This window comes from Hyperolius riggenbachi, chromosome 6, assembly GCF_040937935.1.
Source record: "Hyperolius riggenbachi isolate aHypRig1 chromosome 6, aHypRig1.pri, whole genome shotgun sequence".
Classification (NCBI taxonomy): domain Eukaryota; kingdom Metazoa; phylum Chordata; class Amphibia; order Anura; family Hyperoliidae; genus Hyperolius; species Hyperolius riggenbachi.
The window spans coordinates 151346532-151373336 of NC_090651.1; the positions used below are offsets into that span (position 1 = coordinate 151346532).

At 44.7% G+C, this 26805-nt stretch overlaps 1 protein-coding gene across 3 annotated transcripts in view; it reads left to right on the forward strand.

Moving 5' to 3' along the window:
• Positions 1 to 26805, forward strand: part of CAMSAP2 (calmodulin regulated spectrin associated protein family member 2) — a 184211-nt gene that overhangs the window by 37995 nt on the left and 119411 nt on the right. For 2 of the 3 annotated variants that reach the window (XM_068240085.1, XM_068240087.1), the window contains exon 2: positions 23823 to 24082. In XM_068240085.1, the coding sequence (XP_068096186.1) occupies positions 23823 to 24082 (260 nt within the window). Of the gene's footprint in view, positions 1 to 17131; positions 17208 to 23822; positions 24083 to 26805 lie in introns of those variants that run through there. The other variant, XM_068240088.1, reaches the window with a different exon arrangement.

A 26805-nucleotide genomic window follows, 5' to 3' on the forward strand; every position in this document is an offset into this window, starting at 1 on the left:
CAATAGTTTAGGGCCCAATTGAGGTACATAGAGATGCGCAAAATTGCAGGTTGTTTTTTTCTGGCGCATGCATTAGCAGTTTCCATGCACAATTCATCTTTTTGGTTTTGTGGTGAAATACAAAGGAATTATAAACATATGATATGGGAAAATACCCAGAAGGTTGCCTGATTATTATTTATTTTTTTTGCCCCATTTACTGCAAACCCCCCCCCCCCCCCCATAAAAAAAAAACTGCAGTACAGATGAATGTAAAAAAAACTGATTCCCAAGTGACCCAATGACTATGATTATTTGATTATAGTGCAGTAGTGCACCAGGGATGTGCTCACAAGTAGTTACGAGTAGTTAGCTACTCAAATTCATGATTTTAATGAGGCTTAATTGCCTCATGTGTCTGCATGGGAGACAGGGGCTTTATTACCCAGATGTCCTCTGCTTCTATGTGTATCACACTTTAGCACGCGTCCGACGGGATGCATTCCATGTTTCACTACTGCGCACTTCCTCCTTCCAGCCGAAAAGATGTGAACGAATCCTAAGAGCGCTTCTGTTTTTTTTATCACCACATCAATATTACACATTGATACATGTTGCTGAAAAGTGGACAGAAGCACACAGATGGAAACTAGGCCATCTCCCTCTTTAGCACGCAGTCGAAGTTGCTCTGTTGTGTGCAATAAAGAAGAGGAAAGACCACTACAAACACCGCACCCACATCCAATCGGGAAAAGGGAGTCAAAAAGTCCACATACCGTGTTTCCCCGAATATAAGACACTGTCTTATATTAATTTTAGCCCCAAATAATGTGGTAGGCCTTATTTTCGGGGAGGGCTTACAATTTTGTTCCCCAGTGAAACCCCCAGCCCAGTAAAGCCCTCCTCTCCCTCCCTGATGTGCTGCTCTGTAGTTCAGAACGGCAGCCCCAGCCCAGAAAAGCCTTTACCACCCTCCCACTGCAGAGTGGCGAGCGGATCATTACAGCAGAGGAAACTCACCGGCATCCAACGTGGCAGCGATAACTTCTCTCCTCAGCAGCGCCCAGGTTCCTCTGTTTGACAACGGTGGCTCATGTCATGTGACGCGGACGTGCGTGCGTCACATGACGAGAGCCGCCGTTGTCAAGGAGAGGAAGCTGGACGCAGCTGAGGAGAGATGTTAACGCTGGCATGTCGGAAGCCGGTGAGTTTCCCCTGCTGTAATTCTCCGCTCGCCATTCTGCAGATGGAGGGAGCAAAGGGGTGGGGGGTGGGTGGGATATTACGTGGCCCTGCTAGGTCTTATTTTCGGGGGTTGTCATATTTCAAGCTTGCTTGAAATTTAAGAATGGCCTTATTTTCACGGGAGGTTCTATTTTCGGGGAAACACAGTATATATCAGTTTGAAGGAGAAATTCAGCTATACCGAAGGATAGATAAATCCAATCTTTATTGCAACATCTATGGCCATACAGTGAAACAGCTAACATTTTTACAATGTTCATTCTCCTCAGTGTCACCCGCAGGATTGATCTTGATCCTGACAATCGGCACAAATACTGCATGTGTTCTCCCCTTGCTATAAACTGCTATGTAAAATTTGCATAAATGATTCGGAGTAGTTACAGGCTATAAGTGTACTACAGTATAAACCACATGTATGCCTTGCTTAGAGGCAAAAGAAATAAAATTCTTTCCACTAAGCTGAAGAGAAACATCATGAATGTTGCATTTTAAACCAGGTGATTATAAGCAAGGAAAGAAAACAACATGTTTGAAAATGAATTAGGTTAACTTGTATAGCTTGAGGTATATTGTGATGCCTATTGGAATTAGTATTTAAGGTAGAAGCCAAGGTAATGTTCTTAGTTTGGTATCGGAGAGCATGCCAACTACACATGGTACCTTATAAAAAATAGTATCACTGATTCTAGAACTTTAATTTCTATGATCTCAGTCCATGTAGACAGTCTCGTAAAGTAGTCCTGCACTTGAGATAAAAATATGCAGAAAAATCACTGGTGCATTTGATGCAGGCTTACCAGGTTACTAGGGCCCAGCAGTTCCTGATTCGGCTTCACTTTGAGGCAATGGAAGTGCAGGCATGTCTCTTGATTACCTCAGGTTCCTTTCCTGCATCTTAAAAAAAATAGTTATCTTAGGGACTGAACTTTTTGAATATTACTGTTATTTTTTTAATTTATGGGCTTGTAATTGGTGATGGATGCAAAATTGAAAAAATGCACCTTTTTATTTTCAAATAAAATATTTGCGCCATACATTGTACTAGGGACATATTTTAAATGTTGTAATCACCGGGACAAAAGGGAAAGAAAATACTTGGGTTTTAATTACAGCAGCATGTAATATTTTAAAACTATAATGGCCAAAAACTGAGAAATAGTGAATTTTTTTCCCCCATTTTTATTCTAATTATTCCCATTAAAATGCATTTAGAATAAAATAATTCTTAGCAAAAATGTACCACCCAAAGAAAGCCTAACTGGTGGCGAAAAAAACCAAGATATAGATCATTTTGTTGTGATTAGTAGTGATTACGTTATTGGCGAAAAAAGGGAGGAGCGCTGACAGGTGAAAATTGCTCTGGTCCTAAAGGGGAAAAACTCTTCAGTGGTCAAGTGGTTAAACCATAGTTGTGTTACTGGGTTGGAGGTTGTGAGATATTTCTCAGCACGTTCCATCTACATATCTTCTGCAGGGCACATTTTTTCATCTGCTACTTAGGATCACAATAAAATGCAGAACTGGTCCTGAGGATGGCCTCAGGTGAGACATTAGTTCATAGTTATTGAATTATTTCTCATGAGTCATTAGAACAGTTTGTTAGAATTTAATACTTGGTTGCCAAGTGTATCTCATAGTATCTTTATCTCCACCCACCAGCAGTAACTGGCATTTGTTCTCATAGGATCATGACTACCTTTATGTACAGCTATATGAGATGGCTCTTCATAATGGCAAAACCAGCTTCTTCATGAATGTGTGAGGAAGCTTAAATATTACACCTTCTCTACCCCTTAAATGCTGGAAAGAATTTTGAGCAGGGTTGCTAAATCATCCCTATAAATACTGACACGTCTAAGTTATGCAGGTTCAGGGGCTTCTTACACATAATCCATACCTAAATTGTATCTATCTAGCTACAAGATTTGTTTAATTCATATGTCAGACTGGAAATTCTTCATGTCTGATTTTGTGCTGAAAGCCTGGAGATAATGAATATGTTACAAATAAACATGTCTGGAAGGATCCTATAGATATCATATTCTCCGTCGACATGCCTGTTTATTTGGTTGTCTCCACTGTAGAAAACAGTCCATTTTTAGGTCTAGTGTGACTCTAATCATACTAGCTAGAATGCGTCTGCTTGGTCATAAGTGTAGTATGCCTATAATTAGCTGCAGGTTAAGGAAGCACAGAGTGAAGGAATGAGGGACCAGACGGTCAAGTGGCAGAGAGAGAGAAAGAGCAATTGGCTGTCAGCCATACTATCTCAGAAAAAAACCCACACATATTAGTAGATAAATACTTGCTCTACTTACATAACATACAGTATGTATTGCACTGTCAACGTTTTTGATTTTTGTGATTTTTCTATTGTAAAAAAAAAAAAGAGAAAATTCTTCTTTGGATTCTCCCTCCATTTAAACTGTGTCTATCTTGAAGCCAATCATGATGTAATTTCCTCCCTTACTCTCCTCTGCCTGATTGTGTATGCATTGCCCGCCTTCCTCCCAGTCTTCAGGCACTCCCACCCATCTCTGCAATAGAAAGTGCATTGTCTCAGCATGAGAAATATTGGCCAGTCAGAGGAACAGCGGAGTGCGAGGGAAAAATAGGAGGGAAAGAGGCTTCAGCCAATTGGGCTGCATTAGTTAGTCTGAGGTGAAAGTAAAGAAGCAAAAAAAAAAAAAAAAAAAAAGACAATCCAGCAGCGTACGAGAGATAACGGCGCTGGAGACTTGGGCGCAGCCAGTATATGGCTGATCCTGCCGCCGCACAAGTCCGGGCCGTGTTAATTACTATTCCCCCATGGATAGTGGGGGAAGGAAATAATTCAGCTTTCAGCTATTGCTGGAAGCCGAATTATTGTTTTAAAAGCAACTTCAGCTCCGTCTTCTGACGGCACTGAAGTTACTCCCTGCTATAGCCGTAGTTCCTATTACGGCCTATGGTGGCACCGGCTGCGCCCAAGTCTCCAGCGCTGGATTCAGCGTGTTCAATCCAGCATGCCCTGCAACTTCCTTTGTGTGGCAATGTATGAGCAATGGTGGGCTTCACCTCAGTCACACCCCCAGACCAGACAACAGGACCGGGGGAGGGGTGGGTCTGCTCCTCTCCCCATCCTGCACCTTCCGTGTCCTCACCCCACCTACCCCTCTACAATTCACATTATTCGAGGCCCACACCATCCGCCTCTACCACCCCCTCCCTGCCATTGTTGCGGTCTTATACCGTCCTCCGGGCTCCACCCCACAATTTCTCGATGACCTTGCTTCCTGGCTCCCTCACATCCTCTCCTCTGAGCTCCCCACCATCATCCTTGGGGATTTCAATATTCCCATCGATGAAGCCCTGAACTCCACTGTGACCCGGCTACTCACCATTGCCAACTCACTTGGACTAGTACAACACACCAACGCCCCCACTCACACTGCACGTCACACTCTCGACCTTATATTCACTAAATCCACCGCTATTGCAGACCTTGACATCGCACCCTTTCCACCCTCAGACCATCACCTTCTCACCTTCAACCACCTCACGGAAGGCACTTCCAAACTACCCGCCCACCCACCTGGCTGATGGCAGCGAGACCTACGCAAGCTCAACCCTAGCGTCCTTGCTGACCCCCTCCATGCCCTCTCCTCCACTCTCCTCACCCTAACCTGTCCTAATCTTGCTGCAGCTCAGTATCGCCAAACTCTCTCATCAGCCCTAGAGAAAGCTGCTCCACCAATAATTCGCCGCAACCGACCCCCTAACCCCCAGCCCTGGCGCACTACCCATACTCGCAACCTCCAGAGGGAAACACGCGCCACTGAACGGAAATGGAAGAAAACTAGACTTAACCAGGATTTCCTACAGTACACGACCAACCTGCTGCAGTTCCACACTGCCCTTGCTCATGCGAAGCAGGAATACTTTACCAAGCTCATCGGAGCACAATCTTCCAACCCCCGGCGTCTCTTTGCCACTTTTGAACTCCCTGCTTAAACCCAACCCCCCACCCTCCGTTTCCTCCCTCTCTGCCACAGATTTAGCCACCCACTTCACCAACAAAATTGTCTCCATCCGCCAGGAAATATCCAATCTCAAATCTTCACCTCCCACCCCCTCCCAACCAGCTCCTCCTCCACCCTATCCTCCCCTCACATCCTTCACTCCTACTACCACCGAGGAAGTCATCCACCTACTGCAGACTTCCCATACCACTACTTCCCCCCCCCCCCTGACCCCATCCCTTCTGATTTACTCAAGCCTCACTTCACGGAATTGGCCCCAGTCCTCACTACCCTGTTCAACCTCTCCCTATCCACAGGCACCTTCCCCTCAGACTTCAAGCAAGCCACTGTACTACCCCTGCTCAAGAAACCCTCCCTTGACCCCTCGCTACCCTCCAACTACCGTTCTATCTCCCTCCTCCCCTTTTCCTCAAAACTCCTTGAGCGTCTGGTTCACAAACGCCTGACCCAGTTCCTCAATGCCAACTCACTGCTAGACCCACTGCAATCTGGATTCCGGCCTGCCCACTCAACCGAAACTGCTCTCACCAAAGTGGTCAATGACCTTGCCTTAGCTAAAGCTGAAGGTAAATACTCCATTCTCCTCCTTCTTGACCTTTCAGCAGCTTTTGACACAGTAGATCATCCCCTACGCCTCCAGTCCCTCCAGTCCATGGGCATTCACGATCTTGCCCTGTCCTGGCTTTCATCCTACCTCTCCAACCGCTCCTTCACGACCACCTTCAATGAGTCCTCATGCACCCCCAATCACCTCTCAGTGGGAGTCCCCCAAGGTTCGGTCCTTGGCCCCCTACTGTTCACCCTATACACATCCTCCATTGGCAAGGTTATCTCCTCCATGGGTTTTAACTATCATCTGTATGCAGGTGATACCCAGATCTACCTCCACACCCCTGACATATCCACCACTACCATGGACAAGGTCTCCTCCTGTCTATCAGCCATCTCCTCCTGGATGTCCGCTAGGTTCCTGAAACTAAACCTAGACCAAACGGAATTTATGATCTTCACACCCCGGACATCCATAAACCTCCCAGATGTGCATGTCACTGTTAACCACACTACCATTCACCCTACCTCTCAAGCCCGCTGTCTGGGTGTCACCCTGGACTCTGCACTCTCCTTCACTCCCCACATCCAAAACCTCACAAAGTCCTGCAACTTCCACCTTCGTAACATCTGTAAGATTCGCCCTTTCCTGACCTCTGCCACCACCAAACTCCTCATCCATGCCCTCATAATTTCCCGCCTTGACTACTGCAATGCCCTGCTGCAGGCGCGGAGCTAGGGGGGGTCGGGGTAGGACAAGTGCCCCGGGGCGCCGGGTCCCCAAGGGCGCCCAGCTGAGCTTTGGGTTTTGTTTTTTTTGCGGGGCTGAGGGGAGCAGCGCAGAGAAGAGAGAGAGCTGTGCGGACGGTGGGGAAGGGGGGCCATCTCCCCCCTCCTTCCCTCACCTTAGGTGCTCTCTCTCTCCCTCGCTGTCCCCTCCAATGTCTGTCCGGTGGCTGGCAGCGGCGGGCGGAACTCACCTCCGTCACGCTCCAGCGCCGCGTCGGAACACCGGCCGGAAGTTCGGGTGCGCAGCCGCTGCTCTGGTCTGGACCAGACCAGAGTAGCGGCATATCCATCCGGCGCTGCGACGAGACGGAGGTAAGTTCCGCCCGCCGCTGCCAGCCACCGGACAGACATTGGAGGGGACAGCGAGGGAGAGAGAGCAGCTCTTCTCTGCGCTGCTCCCCTCCTGCTGGGGAGGGGGACACCTGGCTACCTCTTCTGGGCACCTATACCTCTGGCTACCTACTCTGGGCACATATACCCCTGGCTACTGGCTACCTACTCTGGGCACATATACCCCTGGCGACCTACTCTGGGCACATATACCCCTGGCTACCTACTCTGGGCACATATACCCCTGCCTACATATATTGGGCACATATACCCCTAACTACATATACTGGACATATACCCCTGGCTACCTACTCTGGCCACATATAACCCTGGCTACCTACTCTGGGCACATATACCCCTGCCTACATATAATGGGCACATATACCCCTAACTACATATACTGGGCATATACCCCTGGCTACCTACTCTGGGCACATATACCCCTGGCTACCTACTCTGGGCACATATACCCCTGCCTACATATATTGGGCACATATACCCCTAACTACATATACTGGGCATATACCCCTGGTTACCTACCCTGGGCACCTATACCCCTGGCTACCTACTCTGGGCACCTATACCCCTGGCTACCTACTCTGGGCACCTATACCCCTGGCTACCTACTCTGGGCACATATACCCCTGGCTACCTACTCTGGGCACATATACCCCTGGCTACCTACTCTGGGCACATATACCCCTGCCTACATATACTGGGCATATATACCCCTGGCTACATATACTGGGCATATATACCCCCTGGCTACATATACTGGGCATATATACCCCCTGGCTACGTGGACTGGGCATATATACCCCCTGGCTACATATACTGGGCATATATACCCCTGGCTACATATACTGGGCATATATACCCCCTGGCTACGTGGACTGGGCATATATACCCCCTGGCTACTTATACTGGGCATATATACCCCTGGCTACATATACTGGGCATATATACCCCTGGCTACATATACTGGGCATATATACCCCCTGGCTACGTGGACTGGGCATATATACCCCCTGGCTACATATACTGGGCATATATACCCCTGGCTACATATACTGGGCATATATACCCCTGGCTACATATACTGGGCATATATACCCCTGGCTACATATACTGGGCATATATACCCCCTGGCTACGTGGACTGGGCATATATACCCCCTGGCTACATATACTGGGCATATATACCCCTAGCTACATATACTGGGCATATATACCCCTGGCTACATATACTGGGCATATATACCCCCTGGCTACATATACTTGGCATATATACCCCTGGCTACATATACTGGGCATATATACCCCTGCCTATGTATACTGGGCATATATACCCCCTGCCTACATATACTGGGCATATATACCCCTGGCTACATATACTGGGCATATATACCCCCTGGCTACGTGGACTGGGCATATATACCCCCTGGCTACGTGGACTGGGCATATATACCCCCTGGCTACATATACTGGGCATATATACCCCTGGCTACATATACTGGGCATATATACCCCCTGGCTACATATACTTGGCATATATACCCCTGGCTACATATACTGGGCATATATACCCCTGCCTATATATACTGGGCATATATACCCCCTGCCTACATATATTGGGCATATATACCCCTGGCTACATATACTGGGCATATATACCCCCTGGCTACGTGGACTGGGCATATATACCCCCTGGCTACATATACTGGGCATATATACCCCTGGCTACATATACTGGGCATATATACCCCTGGCTACATATACTGGGCACATATACGCCTGACTATATATACTGGGCACATATTATTCTCCTGGCTACATATACTGGGCATATATACCACTGGCTACATATACTGGGCACATATACCTCTGGCTACATATACTGGGCACACATACCCCTGCCTACATATACTGGGCACATATACCCCTGGCTAACTGTTCTGTGGACATCTCTACCCCTGGCTACCTGTTCTGGGGACATCTATACCGCTGGCCACCTATTCTGGGGACATCTATACTGCTGGCCACCTATTCTGGGGACAACTATAGACCTGGGGCTACCTATTTTTGGGGAACCACGTCAGATTGAGTGTATTTTGGAGAACTGCTGCCAGGTGAGAGGTGTCTACCATATTAAGGGGGCATTCTACCTATTTATGTGAAATGCTGTCTATTTATGTGACTCATGACTGCTGAATTTGTCTTTTTGGGGGCCTCATGGTTACTGAATTTGTCTTGTTGGGGGCCTCATGATTTGTTGGGAGCCTCAAGATCGCTGAATTTGTCTTGTTGGGGGCCTCATGATTGCTAAATTTGTCTTGTTGGGGGCCTCATGATTGCTGAATTTGTCTTGATGGGGGGGGCTCATGATTGCTGAATTTGTCTTGGAACATGCTGGAAGGTACATACTGAGGGAGGGTGGGTGAGCGTGAGCCTGCTAACCTCCATATACATTTGGCTCCACCCATAACCACGCCCACATTATGTGACCATGCCCCTTTTTGGCGCGGCGCGCTGCGCGCACCGCAACCTTGACTTTGGGGGGGGCGCATTAATAGTCTTTGTCCCCGGGCACTGAAAATCCTAGCTACGCCTCTGCCCTGCTGTCTGGTCTCCCTATGACCCGAACAGCCCCACTGCAGTCCATCATGAATGCAGCAGCCAGAATTATCCACTGCTCCCATCGCTCCACCAAGGCGGATCCCCTCCTTGAATTGGCTTCCTATCCAGTCCAGAATCGGATTCAAGATACTGTGTCTGACCTACAAATCTGTCCACAAAACCTGTCCAACCTACATTTCCGATCTTACTCAGAGGTACACACCTAGCCGCTCACTCCGCTCTTCCAATGAACTTCGCCTAACCGCCCCCCGCATCACCCAGTCCCATGCACGCCTCCAGGACTTGTATAAACCTGGCTCCCTATAAGTTTGTTAAATATAAAATATTTTACATTTCTTTTACATTTATTGGAGGAACCCCTCCCTTCCTTTCAAATTGCCGGAATTTTTCCGGCAAACTGGTGGAGTAGATGGTGTCTGGCAATGGAGGAATTGCTAATGGCTGCCCCCAGTATAATCCTAGCTATGAAAAGAGAAGGGTGAAAAGCATGCACTGAAATGATCATAGGTTTGAAGGAGTGTTTATTTATCTTTGTATGTGTCAGAGTGGTGCAACTAAATATTTTGAATTAAAAAAATGTTTGGTTTGGGTCCGCTTTAAGAGGAACTATGGCAGCTTCAGTTGTCCTTTAAGATGGTGGCAGCTATCTTATGGTGCCATTATTATTATTTATTTATATAGCGCCAACATATTCCCCAGTGCTTTACAAAACACAGTAAGACAACACAGGGAACATAGGTACAACCAAAAAATATACAGCAGAGTCTCAAGCAGCACAAATATTGCAACAAAAACCGTAAACATTAGGAGGATGACCCTGCCCTTGCGAGCTTAAAATCTAAAGGGTAGTGGGAGACTCACTAGGCAAAAAGACATGGGGGGAATGGATGAGGCAGTGAGCCTTTGCCTCTGATTACACTGTGAACAGATAAGTAAACCGGGGCTAAAAAATGTTACAAGCTTGTCTGAAAAGGTGTGTTTTAAGAGTGTGTTTGAAAATGTCCAGGTTTGGAGCATGACGTACAGGCTGTGGAAGAGAGTTCCAGATAAGGGATGATGCTCGTGTAAAGTCCTGGATGCGAGCATGAGAGGAGTTGATCAGCTAAGGCCAGGAGAATTTCTTGGGAGTAGCGGAAGTTGCGGGAGGGACAATATCTAGAGATTAGTGAGGAGATGTATGGAGGGGACAACTTGTGAAGGGCTTTGTAGGTTAGTGTCAGGAGTTTGAATTGGATCCTCTGGGTAATGGGTAGCCAGTGGAGGGACCGGCGCAGTGGAGCTGCATCAGAGGAGCGTTTGGAAAGGTGCATGAGGCGGGCAGCTGAGTTTAGAAGGGATTGGACAGGTGCTAGTCTGTTTTTTGGTAGACCACAGAGCAGGGTGTTGCAGTAGTCTACACGGGAGATAATTAAGGCGTGTACAAGCATTTTGGTGGCCTATTGTGTGAGGAAGGGACGGATATGGAATATATTTTTGAGCTGGAAATAGCAGGCAGTGGTTAATGAGGCAATGTGAGGTTTAAAGGAAAGCTCTGAGTCAAGTATAACCCCCAAGCAGCAGGCCTTAGAGGTCGAGGTTATTGGGATGTTGTCTACAGTTATGGTTGGAATTGGTGGGGGTGTAGATTGTGATGGTGGAAAAATCACAATTTCTGTTTTACTCATGTTGAGTTTGAGGAAGCGGGTGGACATGAATGCAGAAACGGCACATAGACAGTCTGGGACTCTGGATAGTAGTGATGAAAGGTCAGGGGCTGAGAGATAGATTTAGGTATCATCTGCATAGAGGTGATACTGGAAACCAAAACAGTTAATTAGTTGTCCCAGGCCACGAGTGTCATCGACCGCTTTGAATGCCACAGATTTGAGAGAAGCCTAAATTACCTCTAAACCTAAAAATGTCTACAGACTGCTTACCCATTGCACCTCTATCCAACCTCTAGGTCTCACCCCCTTTCATGTCCCCCATTTCTCCTTGCTTTGGCAATGCCTGTATGTATTTTGATCATGCCAATAAAGCAATTTTGATTTGAGAGAGAGGGTGAAGTAGACAGCATAAAGAGAGAGAGCCCTGTGTAAAACATCAAATACAGAGTAGTGAAGAGTGCTCCATTTATGGGTATTTGAATGAGACACATTTATAAGGAGTTCTGTGTGTTTTGTAGCAACTCTTTCCAGAGTCCATTTATGCCACTGTTTTATAGAGGCAAATATTGAAGGTTATTCATGATCAGATCTTTCCACTGGAGCACACTGATGACTGTAGAACAACCACCTCCTATTCACATGCTTATTCAGTAAGGCCATTCAAAGGGCATTGATAATGTGAATGTTATGGTACATTGTGCTGCTATGTATTAATAATATTTATTTGCTTTTACATAGCACTAACATTTTCTGCAGTGACTTTTCAGAGAACAGTTCATGTCTAACTAATGACCCATACTCACGGGCAGCAAAAGTTGCCTGTCGCCAGCACACGTGAGCGTGTGGGCGACAGGCCAGCGGCAGCTCCTCGCCAGGTCCCTCCGCGTACACACGCGGAAGAGGGACCAGCGGCGCGACGGAAGCTGTCGCCGACGTTCCTCCTCCCCCCGCCGGAAGCTCCGCATTCTCAATGTAGGTTGCTGTCGCTAGTCCGCGTACTCACGCGGACTAGCGACAGTTGCGGCGGAGGTGCGGCGGCGACTGTTGCCAGGCGATTGAAACTTTCAATCGCCTGGCGACATCAGCGACGGGCGACAGTTCGGGGTGCGCGAATCTAATATCTCTACAGTAGACTAGGACCAGTTCTGGTTAGAAAGCTAATGTAATCAGAATGTTATGTAGAAGTCATTTCAGAAACACTTGCATCTCATCTAATCTATCCTAGCATTTTGGAAAGTATAAGCCTTGTTTCTGATTGGGGTAGGGGGGGATGTCCAGCACAGGTCTTGGCACTAGAACGGTGAGGCCGAGATAAGTATTAGTTCTACTTAAGTTTATTGTTTCAGGTACCCTTTAACCACTACCCTACCACAGGTTTTGTTTTTCCTTTTTAAAACCAAAAATGCAAGCAAGTTAGCATCATTTGATGGCGATGTCTGGACATGGTGGCTGAATAAATCCGCCTACAATGTATTGGATCTATCAACAAGTACTGTTGTTGTTCTGGTTTTGTACAAAGGCCCATGTTAAAGGTCAAACCCAAAAGAATCTTTAGCTCAGGGGTAGTTGTAGGTATCCAATTTGCAGCTGAAGTCAGATGAGGTGGGAATTGCCTGCTATACGGTGGAGGTAAATATTGGTCTGTTCGCAAATATATTGGAGGAAACTTTCTGGCATGATCATACTGAAAAAGTGAATTGGCTGCATAGTGTCTGTATTTAATGGTATACCACTTCTAGTTGTGAAGGGAGGGGTATTAGGGGTCTCTGAGCTACTTTCGCTGGCATGCTCTGCTTCGGCCTGGCAGGCCTCTAACCTCTAAGGTTTGCATTGGTGGTGGTAGCTACAGGTGATCTCCCTTCTGTTGCAGAGTCAGTGTCACTATTTGCAGGATCGGTGCCCAACGCTTGCACCTCCTCTGTCCTAACTCGCTGATCTGCTGGTGGCCCAGCTCAGAATCTGTTGGTGGCCCAGAAAGATTCATTTTTTCTTTTTAAGAAGACTCTTAGGCCCCATTCACATCTCAAATAGCAAAACGCTAGCGCTCAGCACGGTAAAAAGCACTGGACACTTCTGCGATTCCAGAGTGATCGCGGTCAGCGCTTTATAAGCACTGTACCGTGATCGCTCAAGAATCGCCCAGAAAATGCTGCAAGTAACGCGTTTGTGATTGACGCTAATCGCAAAACGCCCGTGTTTGGCGCCAGTTGCGGCAGTGAGAACGCTGCCATACGGTTACATAGTACTAGCGCTTTAAAAAGCGTTAGCGGTAAGCGCCCGCTAATCGCGTAAGTGTGAATGGGCCCTTCGCCTTCTGTAGGCAGCCAGTCAGCATCCAACTCCTACAATTCTTCCCCTTTGCTGCTGATGCTGTCCTACTGCAGAATGGCGGCTGCCTGTTCTGCGGTATAAACCCTCTTCGCCATCTTTCCCCAAAAATGTACGTAGGCTGTATATACGGAGTGGCTAGACAAGTCAGATGGGGGGGGGGGGGGGGGAATAACAAAATGATTTTTAAACTGAGGGAAAATGGCACATAAATACTGCAGATATGTCTGTGGTATAGTTGGATAGGGTAAAAGCAAATTAACCACTGAGGGCCCGTTCACACTTAAAACTGCAGAACGCCGGCGATTACCGCCGGCGTTCTGCGGGAGTGATTTTCCCGCGATCAGCGCGGAAAAATCACTGGACACTGCGGCGGGTTTGGAGCGATCGCGATTAGCATGCTATGCACGCTAATCGCAAATCGCGGAACGCTCGTCGCCGGCAAACCGCTGCATGCAGCGCGGTTGCGGTTATCGCTAACCGCAACCACGGCAGTGAGAACACTGCCACTCGCTACATTGTGTAGCGGTTCTTGCAGAACCGCTAGCGGTTTGCCGTGAGCGGGAATCCTGCGATTCCCGCTCAGGTGTGAATGGGCCCTGAAGGACCAGCGGTCTCTGGGCACTTAAGGACCAGAGACCGCTGGTCCAATCCCGACAGAATCCCGATGAATCGCAGCACATACCCGTCGGAACCGCCATCATCGTGGCTCGCCGGGACCACCAGGACATAGACTCTACCTGTCTCTATGACGGCAGAGTCATGTGAGCCGGTCAGGAGCCGCTTTCATTGGCTCCTGACCCTGTTTTTCAATGTAAGCCAATGGGAACAGCTTACATTGAAAGACAGGGCCAGGAGCCAATGAAATCGGCTCCTGACCGGCTCACATGACTCTGCCGTCATAGAGACAGGCAGAGCCTGTGAGATGCGGCGAGAATCGTCGGGTTTGAGCGGCGCGATTGGCAGGGAGCGGCGGAGACGGCGGATGCATGCTGCGAACAGTGATTGAAATCTACGCCCTGCCAGCCAAAAGCCCACCAAAACAGGGCGTAGATTTCAATCACTGCGGTCCTTAAATGGTTAAGGGCCTGAAATGCCTAAAAAAATAAATGAAAAGTGGGAGGACAGGGGTTAAATTGGAGTTGCAAGGAAGGCAATAATATGCTTAATAAAGGGTAGCCTAGTAAATTTTATTAAAAAATACTTGATGTCCTCACAGTAACAAAGATCACAGCAAGAAGCAGATCCATTTACCTGAAATCTCTCTCATGAGTGATCTCAGTAACTGTTCCTGCAAAAGGAAGTTTGTAATTTTGTTTACAAACTTTACAGTGAATGAACACTGCCATTGGCTTTGGCATCGTTTATTTTAACTTGCAGGCACTTTGATATGCTTTTGGAATACATGTTCCCATTAGCCAATCATGGGACAGCGACGTGAACTTGCAAGTGATCGTGTGCGGCAGACATAAACAAGCAGAGGCGCATATCCTGATCCACAAGTGAAGTTTACAGGGGCATACTTATGCATAGTGAAGATCCGTAACTGGTTAAGGCTCCCTGCACACTGCAAATCCGAATTGCGAATCTGACGTTTCCCTGGAAGCTAGCAAAAGAAAAACGCTGAAAAAAATGTAGCATGCAGTACCGATTGGAAATCAGAATCACATGTGAAAATAGATTAAAAATCGGAATCTCATGTAGTGTGCAGGAGGCCTAAGTCTCCTTGCACACTGCAAATCCGATTTGCGATTCCGATTTGCAATTCAAATTTTCCCTGAATGCTATCAACAGAAAAAACGCAGCATGCAGTAACGATTAAAAATCGGAATCGCTTGTAAAAAAACAATAAAAAATCGGAATCGCATGCAGTGTGCAGGGAGCCTCAGTCTGGTTTTTGTTGGAATGCTACATAAGTGTATGGAAAGGAGTACCTTATTCCTTTAGGGCCCGTTTCCACTTGTGCGTTGCGATCCCGTCGCGGAAAACGCATCAACGAATACGCATGCGGGTGCAGATTCAGTTGCGTTTCCATTTGGAATCGCTCGCGGTTTGCGCTATGCGATATTAACCATGTCAATGCTGGCAAGCTTTGACATGGGTTTTCATGCGGAAACGCCGGGAAAACCGCAAGACTAATATGCTTGCAGTTTTCCTATTACATTGCATTAGCGGAGATTTGCGCGCGGGAGTGCGGCATGCGAATTCTGACAGCTCTGCCGTGCAGATTTTTTTCTGCACAGCAGACCGCACAGAATTCCTGACAAGTGGAAACAGCCCCATCCACTTGTATTGGTTATGTGAATTTGCATGTGGACAACGCATGCTAATTTGCGTTAGTGGAAACTGGCCCTTACTGTATGGCTGACCCAAGTGTCTCTTGAGCAACATCAGAACAGGAAGCTGAGGTTTTGCCCTGCCCACTATTGTAATAAATGAGCTCATCTGTGTAACTGCTCACAGGGCTGAATCTTTCTAGCTCTAGGGCACATTGCTCTACAATTATGTTTTGTCTTTGTGGTTGTTTTGTCTTGTGTTTTTAATGTACTCATCTTATTTAATATTTGGTGTGCTGAGTAATAGAATAGAATAGTAATGCATTTGAAATTAAAAGTAATAATAATCAGGCAAAACCAAAAATCATGTCATCCAATAGACCAAATTGGTTTGCATGATCTTATTACTTTTACTCTGAACATGCAAGTTAGCCATATTGAGGAAAATTACTTTTACTCTGAACATGCAAGTTAGCCATATTGAGGAAAATCATTTTGAACAGGCTACAGTTTAGTTAGTAAGGCAAAAGGAATACTTTGTACCTGGAACAGGGCTGATTCTAGCCCCAGTGGGGCCTTAGGGCAAAGGTAACTTGTGCCCGCTTCCAACCCTCCCCCAAGCAAATTTGGCCCTCGAGCACTTCAGGCCCCCTTTGCTGCCAGAAACCCTCCCCTCCAGTTTCCCCCAACTTTTCCCCGGGACCCCTGCAGGATTTGTGTAAGGATTACGACTCCCCTGTCCCGGGGCTCTGCTCCATCCATGCTCTGTCCTCATCTGGCCGCTTGCCTCATCTTAATGACCCTGTTCATGTTATTACTCAGTAAGGTGACGGTTCTGAAGAAGATGCAGGCAGCAGGGGTGAAGATGGGAAGCATGAACGGAGCAGCGTGCGGGACAGGCAAGTTGTAAACCTTACACAAATCATGCAGGGGCCCCAGGGAGCAGCCAGAGGATACCTGGGAGGTGGGTCTGGGACCCTGGGAAAATTGCCCCCTTTTGCCTGACTGGTATCTCCGGCCCTGGCCTGAACAATTTGTTCAAAAAAATGAAAAGCAAAAAAATGCTGTGGTGTGTTGAAAGAGCCAAAGTGATTTGGTGGCCTTTGCTGCAGGCTTGGACCCACAGGTTGGAAAGCCTCGTCTTGTCTTGACTTGTAGTGCTGACATCCATTCTCAGATCGCGAAGTGAATTATGTGCTAAGATTCTTATGGCTGCGAGTGAGTCAGATGAGTATTGTGCAGCTAGGAGCCATGTAATGCTTCACAGCCATCTTAATCTCTTCTGACAGATATGTGTAATTAATCTGAACATTTAAATCTGCCAGCCTGTGTGCAAATCGGACTTACTTCTTCTGTTAAAGAAAAATTCATTCGCATTTCCAGACATCATCCATGGATAGACCAGAAGTAATTATTTTTTTTTATTCGTTTTAAATTAAATTCCTTTTAAAGGAACATTAAATTATGATAATTACTGTGAAATATACCGTAGTAGATGTGCAGCCTGAAGTGAAGGTTAACAGGACATCACATGTTCGCGTTCCTTGTGTTTTCTCTGCATATCTACTAAGTAAATATCCTTCAACATTCCAGATAAGTGATGGGCAATGTGTTGGATTGAATGTTTATCCTTCCTGTTTTAAAACAGGAGTGCCTTGGTGTATTTTAAATTGTTACCGAGCTTTACAGTTACAGATATGGAGGCGTGTCAGCTTCAAGTCCTATAATGAAATGCTACTTTTTATTTTTAAATAAAATATCAATCCTGTCAGCCCAGCTCAAGGATTACTGACAAAGCCAGTCGCTAGAATTAATCCAGGTGTTGGAAATAAGTAACAAGGACTCCTGCTCTGCACAGCAAAGAGAACACATTTCAATGCTTGCTGTGAAGAGCAGTTTGAGCTTACATTTGGTTCTGGAAATTGACTGCAAATTGAAATGAATAGACAATTTTTAATAAATTATAAATTTAATAAAAATGGATTTCATTTTAAATATGAACCCTTTTATGCCTCAATCAAGTTTGTTCAAAAGCCTCCTTCAGTCTTTTTATAACACAGGTTAATGTTTTTAATTTGTCTTTTCAAATGAACTTAGGCGGCCGTACATGAGGCGGCAAAAAGGAAAAAATAAATGACCTTTGTAGAGGAAAGCCGCTGGATAGACCAGAGGCTTCCCCAATTGTCATGAGGCCTACTGGTTCAGCGCAGGGTCCCTCTTAGCATCTGGACCATCTAGACTAGAGGCTACCCGCTATTTAAGTATCTAAATTAACTTTTTCTCCTCACAAGTTTGTTTACAAACACATTGGTCTTAAAGGACATCCAAGGTGAAAATAAACTGATGAGAAAAACAATTTTATCTATCTATTTCAAATCGAGTTTTTACGTTTTTACTGTTTCATTGTCTCTGATCAGTGACACCTTCATTGAAGTATATCAGAGTTCTCTTTCCTGCTCTCAGAAGCCATTTACTGACAGGAAAGTGTTTTATGGCTGTAATTACTAATCAGAGAGGTTTGTCCTATAGTTTGGCCCAGTCCGACCCGGTCCTGACCCGGACAGAAACTGTCACTTGCATTCCTGATGTTTAACTTTTTCAGGCAGAGAAAGAAACCCGAAACACATGTCTATCTCATCCTCTCACATGTCACCTCGGGTATTCTTTAAAAACGGACCAGATCCTAACGAAGATAAACCGATCCTGAGTTAATTAATAGGAACCGTTCACATTGCTCCATTAGAACGGATTCATTCAGCACGTTCTTCTGAACAGGACTGTAAGTTTGGGTCTGCTGCAATTGTTCCGCCTAACTTGCAGCTAATAACATCAGTTGGAACTTTTTTGGGCCTGAGGAAGTGGGTACGTACCCACAAAACGCGTTGCCAGTGCATACTAATGAAAATTCATCTAACACATGAATGTGTCTTCATTGAGATAAGCCACCTCACTCTTTTATCATTTTATTTGGTTTTAACATATTTTATCACATCTGGGCACCTCTTTCCCCTTATATTGTGCCTCTTCCAACATACTGCAACCACCATTGTATAGAATACCTCAATATAACTTTTCCCTACAATTGTCTCCATATTTTCCTCAATATTAATAAGACTGTCCTCAGTCTTTACCACGTTGTATCCATAATCTGCCCACTATTCAAGCCATTGTAAAATTTCTTAAGATTGTACCCATTGGCCCACTGGACTGTCTTTGTATAGAGGCGGCACTTGATAGATCACATTTATTTTGGCAGAGAATGGTTGCTAATAAATTCAGCAGTAGATTAACTGCAAATAATAGCAATGCAGTAAGCTTCTACTCTACAAAGTCCTAGAAGACTTAAGGTGCCCATACACACATCACTATCCCCCTGTTGCAGCAAACTGATCGATTTCTTCTCTGATCGGAATCTGATCAGAGAGTGTTCGATTCTTTCTACACACAGCACATCAATTCTTATTAGATTCCAGCTAGAAATCTATTAAAAAACGATCGAACTGCAGTTTTGCACTGTGTGGTGCAGTACAACGCTATAACCCATCAATTAGCTATCACTCATGTCCTGCCTCCAATGGATGGAAATTTTCCATCCTGTCCGACTGCTAATGCCTTTGTGCAATAGTTTCTTGGCAGATTCGATGACCGTGATCAAATCTGTCAGGAATCAAACAGGAAATAGGTGTGTGTATTTGCCTTTCTGGCTTGTATGGCCTGCCTAACTGCCCTGCTTAGCACAATTGTATCTGCATGTAAAACTGAAGGTCTCAGGAATCCCAGTATGGGTACATCTTTCTGTTAATCAAAAACTTTTGCTGAGGATGCAATCAGGGAGAGAGTGCTGATCCGCATGCTTCTCTCTAGCTTAAAGGTGCTCATAAACGATTCAGTCTTTATTGTGCAAACTAAATCTACCGTATATCTCCAAGGATAAGCCACCTTTTTTACACCCAAATTTTGGTGTGTGTGTTGTTGGTGACATACAGAGCTCGCCTTGGAGCGCATACCTATAGAAAAGCCCCTGGGAGACTTGGGGACAGGATATAGCCGGTATATGGCTAACCCTGCTCCTGTACAAGTCCCGGACGCGTTAATTACTATTCCCCCTCCAGGTGGACGTCGATGGTAGGGAAATGCATAATTCGGCTTCCAGCGATTGCTGGTGGCCGAATTACAGTGTTTTACAAGTAACTTCAGCTCCGTCTTCTGAAGGCACCAAAGTTACTCAGTGTGCGCCGCTATAGCCTTAATTCCTATTACAGTCTATGGTGGCGCCGGCTGCGTCCCAACCTCCTGCGCTGGACTTTAGTGGTCGCTTGGAGCATGCAGGAGGGAGGATATCTACCTGTCCTTGTTTCAGCTTACATCTCCCTGCTTCTGAACTGCCCGGTAGAGCACCAAGCTCACTGCAGTTACATGACATTGAGCTGGGAAAGCTAGTGGCTAGTTCAGAAGCTGCCAAGGAGATACAGTAACGAGAGGTAAAACTGCTTACACTGGCAGGCTCCAATGTGTGGACATTAGGGGGGTTAGCTGATTGGTTTAAGGCATTTTTTATTTTTGCTTGTCTTTTTTTTTTAAGGCCAAAAGTGGAGGTTGGTCTTATATGCGAGGAAATTCATTATGTAGTGAAAGGGTAAACTGAATGAATATACTTTGAACAGGTACTTTAGGTAGTCCCTCATGTTACATTCAGGTAGTAAAAGTGTACAGTCAAGATTTTATCATTGATGGATACCCTAACTGTCATCCCACTGTATAGACTTAAAATCCATTCACTGGATAGTCCTATGCTGTATGTTATGCAGTCAGTATCTTCCTAAAATCTATTGTTTACCTGCATTACTGCCAGCACCACTACATTTTTCAAATTCTGTTTCAGCAGAAATGTTAATATTCAGTGTCTCATTGGTTTATCCCCTTGCACCACTACTCCTTCAATCAGATTTCAGCAGAAAGCTGCCATCACTAGCTTATGAACTACTGAATGTGGTACAGAGTTATGCTACCCTAGATCCCTTTCCACTACACCCATATCTCCATTTTCTTACTGTATTCTATTTACAAACCATTGGTGTCAACCCATCCATGTTCAATCAAGAAACCATATGAAAATAGGACGTTGGTGTTTACTGTTTTCTTAGATGTGACCTTTTTATCAAATGTAAGATATTAAAAACATTGCATAGTTTATAGCCTCCTTTACCCACCATTTATCCCAAACTGTCTGCCTGCTCTACCCTTTCCCACACGTTGACCTCTGCTGTACCCACCCTACCTACCGGCGAAATCGGGACAGAGAGGGTCCTGAAGTCATAATGATTCAGGCAATATGTTTTTTTTTTTTTGTTTTTTTTTATACGTTTAGCAAACTCACAGGTTTACTAATATTTGATTTTCTGGAAGTGTAAAAAAAAACAAAAAAAACCCAAACTGATTCATACATGTTACTCAGGTAGCTCAGACGTCATCAGATTATCTCTGTTCACATTCACTGCTAGTCTTTGCATATCATTGTTTTGCACTTGAGCTAACATTATGGATTGCAAGACTAATAGAGGAAGTAGCATGCATTCAAATCTGATTTAAGTATGAGCATCTTTTCCCTTTAATCTATTACCATTCAGTCATATACTTGCATAACCTCAGGTGATCAGAATGTTTTGCTAGTACATTATTTATACCCTATCCATGAGGTAGAATTTGGAATTAGCAAATCATAGCTTCTAACCGCTGAGCCAATTATCCAGAAGCTGTGTTAGTTTATCACTCATTAGTGAGGACTAGGATAGTCGGGCCTCTTTCTCACAAACAAGTGAAGGAAAAAAAGTACTCCTTGCGCTTCCACTCCAGTAGCAAGGAACCAGTCAAATCCGATAAGAATGCTTTTTCTAGCTTGGCAATAGTATACTGTGCTGCTTCGGTTTAGGGAAGTGCAAATACATCTATAGAAAAAGGGAGCGCTCTAAGTGTATTACCACAGGTAGGATTTTATTGCGCATAAATATATAAATACTCACAAGATTCTGGAATAAAATTTCCCTATCAACGTCAAGCCAACCGTTACACCCCTCTGCCACAGAGGGGTATAACGGTTGGCTTGCCGTTGATAGGCAAATTTTATTCCAGAATCTTGTGAGTATTTATGCGCAATAAAATCCTACCTGTGGCAATACAATTAGAGCGCTCACTTTTTCTATAGATCTCTTTCTCACAAACCGCTATGTGCTAATGTCAGTATTTTTATGTACCCATGTTTGTTTCCTACTCCTGAACAGTGCTGAACTCCAGGCTGAGGAGACTCTCTTGCATTTGTCAGCTACACTGATTGTTAGCAGGAGACTTTTTGGTTTTGAATTTTTTTACAGATGGTATAACTTTGGTACAGATATAGATAGACATAAGTAAACTTTATAGGCAATGAGGAGTTGGGAGACAGGTTTTCCTTAATATGTTCATGTCCTCTTGGTCAAAAATTTTAAATGTTTCTCAAAATGACAAAATATCTGCATAAACTTTAAAGGTTAAAGGCAATTGCAAAATGACGTTAAAAAATGGTCCCCTAGAATGCTGCAATAAAATTTATGAAACTGCTTACTTAGGTACTTAGGATGTGAATCCGGTGAGGCCTGCCACTGTCTCCTGCAGCCAGTCTCATAAATATTTAGTTAAGTGTCTAAGAACATTTTTGCTACAGTCTTTGGAACTAATTAGGCATCCTTTACAGTCCATAAACATCTACTGAAAAGGTGACATTGTAGTCCTATTTTTGTAGACATTCATCTAATATTTGTGAGCTAGCCCATCTGATCCGTTCCTGTGGCCCTGCACATAAATAAAGGTGCCCATACACTTACTCGATTTCCTGTTGATAGACAGCAGATTCGATCACTGTTAACGAATCTGCTGTGAAATCGATACGCAAACGCTGACCGATCGACTGATTTCCATCTGAAATTGATCGATCCAGTCGATCTGTCCACCCGGAAAATTTCACTCGTTCGCCAGCGGGTCAGGAGTGCGTCGATAGCTGCGTTCGAATGTCCGACTGACGCTAGAGGCAATACATTACCTGTTTCACTGGCGCATGTCCCTGCTGTCCCTTCTTCGCGCTGGGCTCCGGCTGGCTTCACTTACTTCCTGTCGGGGGAAGTTTAAACAGTAGAGTGCCCAGGAAGTAAGGTGAAGCTGGAGCCCAGAGTGGAGAAGAGACAGCGGAGAACAGGGGGCTCGCGCCGGCCGGATCAGGTGTTGTATGCTGGGGACATCGGCAGCTCCACAGATTGTGAATCGATTTCATAGTGAAATCGATCCAAAATCTGTTTGCAGTGTATGCAGCCAATAGATCCCTCTTTGATCAGATTAGATCACAGAGGGATCTATCTGCTTGTCGATCTGGTGGCAATCGACCAGTGTATGGCTACCTTAACACTGGCCACAGGACTAGCACATACACCACGTATTGGCGATCTCCCCAATACATTCATCCGAAATGCAAGCAACCATGCACTGTGATATTGTGATGAATCACAGCACATGTATGGAAACAGCACTCTATGCAGTGTCCTGCTGTCCCTGCGATTGCGTTTCCATAAGCGCGCCTGAAAGCGTGCTATATGGAATAAGGATTTCTTCTTTGCTTTATTGCCTTTATACCTTTTGGCCTGCATTATCTATTGGAAAGCTACATTCATTTTATAGTCACCCAACTTGCCGAATACCACCAGGTTGTGCACTTGGCCTCTATTTTGTATAGGCACATGCATGGCTTTTCCTTTGCTGAATCATCAGTGAAATATAGTGAACATAACAAAAGTTAACAATTTGTTAAATAGTTCATGGTTTACACATTGGTCCTCCAATATGAGCATTTGCATGATGTGTTTCATGTATGGCTTTCTATATTTATATTTCCGCCTGTATCTACTGTATCACAGAAAATTGGTGACCTATTAATGAGTTTTTTAAATTTATGATTTTTTTTCCCCCCATGAGAAAATTGATTTTTTTTTATCTTTGTAGAAAATGTTCCGGAGGAACTTCAGGAGCCTTTCTACACTGATCAGTACGACCAAGAGCACATGAAGCCTCCAGTGGTGAACCTCCTGCTGTCTGCGGACTTGTACTGCCGGGCCGGGAGCCTCATTCTAAAGAGTGACACAGCCAAGCCTCTCCTGGGCCACGATGCTGTCATCCAAGCCCTGGCACAGCGTGGACTCTATGTCACTGACCGAGAAAAGCTGGTGACAGAGAGGGACCTGAGAAAGAAGCCTATTCAAATGGTAAGATATCTAGGTATTGGCGGAGTTTGCTTTCAGTTGTTTGCATCACATATGAAGAGTAAGGGCTTGTTCACACCTAGGGCGTTTTGCGAATTTTTTTTTTTTTCTTGAGTGCTGGCGATTTTTTTTTTTTAAAACACCTTTAAAAGCGCTAGTGCAATGAATCCTTATGGGACAGTTCATATCAGCACGTTTCGTCGGCTTTCCGCTCAGCAAAGCGCTGCATGTACCATTTTTGGGGCGATTTTGCTACAATGGAAGGTATAGGAAAAACGCAAAATGCTCACAAATCGTTTTATCTGGTGATTATTTAGTGATTGCGTTCACGTATTTATTCTTTTCCGGGTCAAAGAGTTCACTTCCTGACTTGCATCAGGAAGTGAAAAAACAAAATTGCTCTGCAAAAGCGCTGCAAAAAAGTGCTTAACACAAGATCGTAGCGCGCAGTTGAGCGCCAGGAAGGGGGGAAAAAAAGCGAACAAAAACAATGGAAATTCGCTGGCGTCTGCGATTTTGATTTTAGATGTGAACAAAGCCTAATATTTTATGGTTGGTCAATATTTTAATTTTGTTTAATCTTGGATCTTTTTTGTATGTCAATGATAAACTAGAGGTACCCTTCCGCCCTTCCCAACCACATAGAAGCATAAAAACAAACCCCATGGTATACATGAATAGGGGTGTATGGCAGATTAAGTGTATTAAGGTATGTACAAACTGTGCGTTGAGTCTTAATCTGAGTACACACGTACGATAACGATCGCTCTAAAACGAACGTTAACGACAATCGGACCGATAATCGTGCGTTCCAAATTTTCCAACGATCGTTTTTTGGACGATAACGACCGTTATTGTTCAATCCGACCGATCCAACCCGGCGGATTGTTTCGAAAGATAATCGTTGCAGTGTGTACAAAGATTGTCCGAAAATGATTATCTGTGGAGTAGTACGCATGTTCTTATTGCCTGTCATAACATCACTTCCGTTTGCGCACGCATTTTTTTATCGTTCGTCGTTCAGTACTTTATACTTATATCGTTCACGTGTGTACACAATCGTTCATTACGAACGATCTTTTCGGTCTAATTTGAATATCGTGTAAACGTCACGAATCGTTCGGAACGAACGATCTTTATCGGACGTGTATACGAACCTTTAGCCACCAGTTTGCAGCTGGATCAGGAAGCAATCCTATGGGTGTACGTGTCATTTAGCTTTGGGACTGTAGGAGGGATTGAGGATCTGCCGAGGTGGATATCACCAGCTCTAGTAGCTTTGCTGGTGCCCTTGTTAACCTTTCTACACTATTTTGGAATCTTTCTTCTAATCGGGAGGTGTTGAGAGCAGCTTGCAGCAATGTGTACTTACCAAAAGGAGGCAGAGACATTAACAGAGATCTCAGAAAGGAGGTGAATATAGTAGATAATACAAATCTTCTATGCAGATATCTCAGAAAGAAACTATGCAAAAAAAACACCTCATTATTGATCAGTTAAGCATTATTCTCAAGGCATTATCAAAGCCTTGTTTTAGTGCCCATGTTAAAGCTCGCCTATTAATTTATTAGGTTTTTAATACTTTTTTTTTTTTTTTTTTTAACCTACAAATTAGGAGTGATCAATGAAATTCAAATCTCTCCTCCTTAATTTTCATGCATATGTTATGCAGCTTGAAATTGGACCAATAAAATTTAACAGGAAGTTATTCTGATTGGTCCGAATTCAAGCTGCATATCATTTACAAGAAACAATTTGCGTATCATTGTCGTACCTACTAAGAACAGACACTCAGGGCTCTTTCACATCAGAGCTTGCGTTGGAGAACGCTTAAAACATACGTTTTGTTGTATGCGTTTTAATGTGCGTTGCACTGCAGTGAGTGTGCGTTTTTAATGCGTTTTCAATGCGTAACAGCACATAGGAAAACGCAGGTAAATTTTTTTTCTTTTAGTTTTTAACTTTCTACATTGTTCCTCTGTTGCATTCTGGGACTGATTGCCTGCGTTAACGGATTAAAAACGCGCATAGTGTGCGTTTTACATTGACTAACATTGTAATGCATAAAGCTAGCGTCGGCCGAAAAACTGCGCCTGGGTGCAGTGTAACGCAACGCACAAAAAGGCTGCGTTATATGTGAAAGCTAAAATGAAAGTCTATGGACTTTCATTTCACCTTGGGTAACTAACGCAAACTTTACCCGTTGCGTTGAAACGCAGAAAATCTGCCCTAATGTGAAAGAGCCCTAAGGTTATAGTTTAGCTTAAAAAAATACATAAAAGCTGCCAGGGTTGACTTAACCACTTCTTGCCGTAAGCAAAAGGGTTAAAATGCACACGCTTCAGCAGAAGTGACATTAATATAAATGCACTGTTTGAGCTAATGGTGCACAAAATAGGATGTTTATATGTGTCAAATTTGTAATAAGTGATTAAATGTGTATAAGCTAAAGTGACCTCTAAAGGCAGTTCATTTAAATTACAGAATTCTTTTGAAAGCAAGATAATAGGTCAGAGAAAGTGTTACCTGTGCTTATGGACATATAGGGCTTGATTCAGAAAAGAGTGCTAACTGATAGCACAGCCATTTTCGCGTGAATTTTCGCGTTGCGTGCGATCGCGAATTTTTGCGCAAAGCGATAATGGTTTCACACACAAATGTGAATTTTCACGCGAATTTTCACGGTTACACGCAAAACATTTATTGTTTCGCTCGAAAATGGCCGT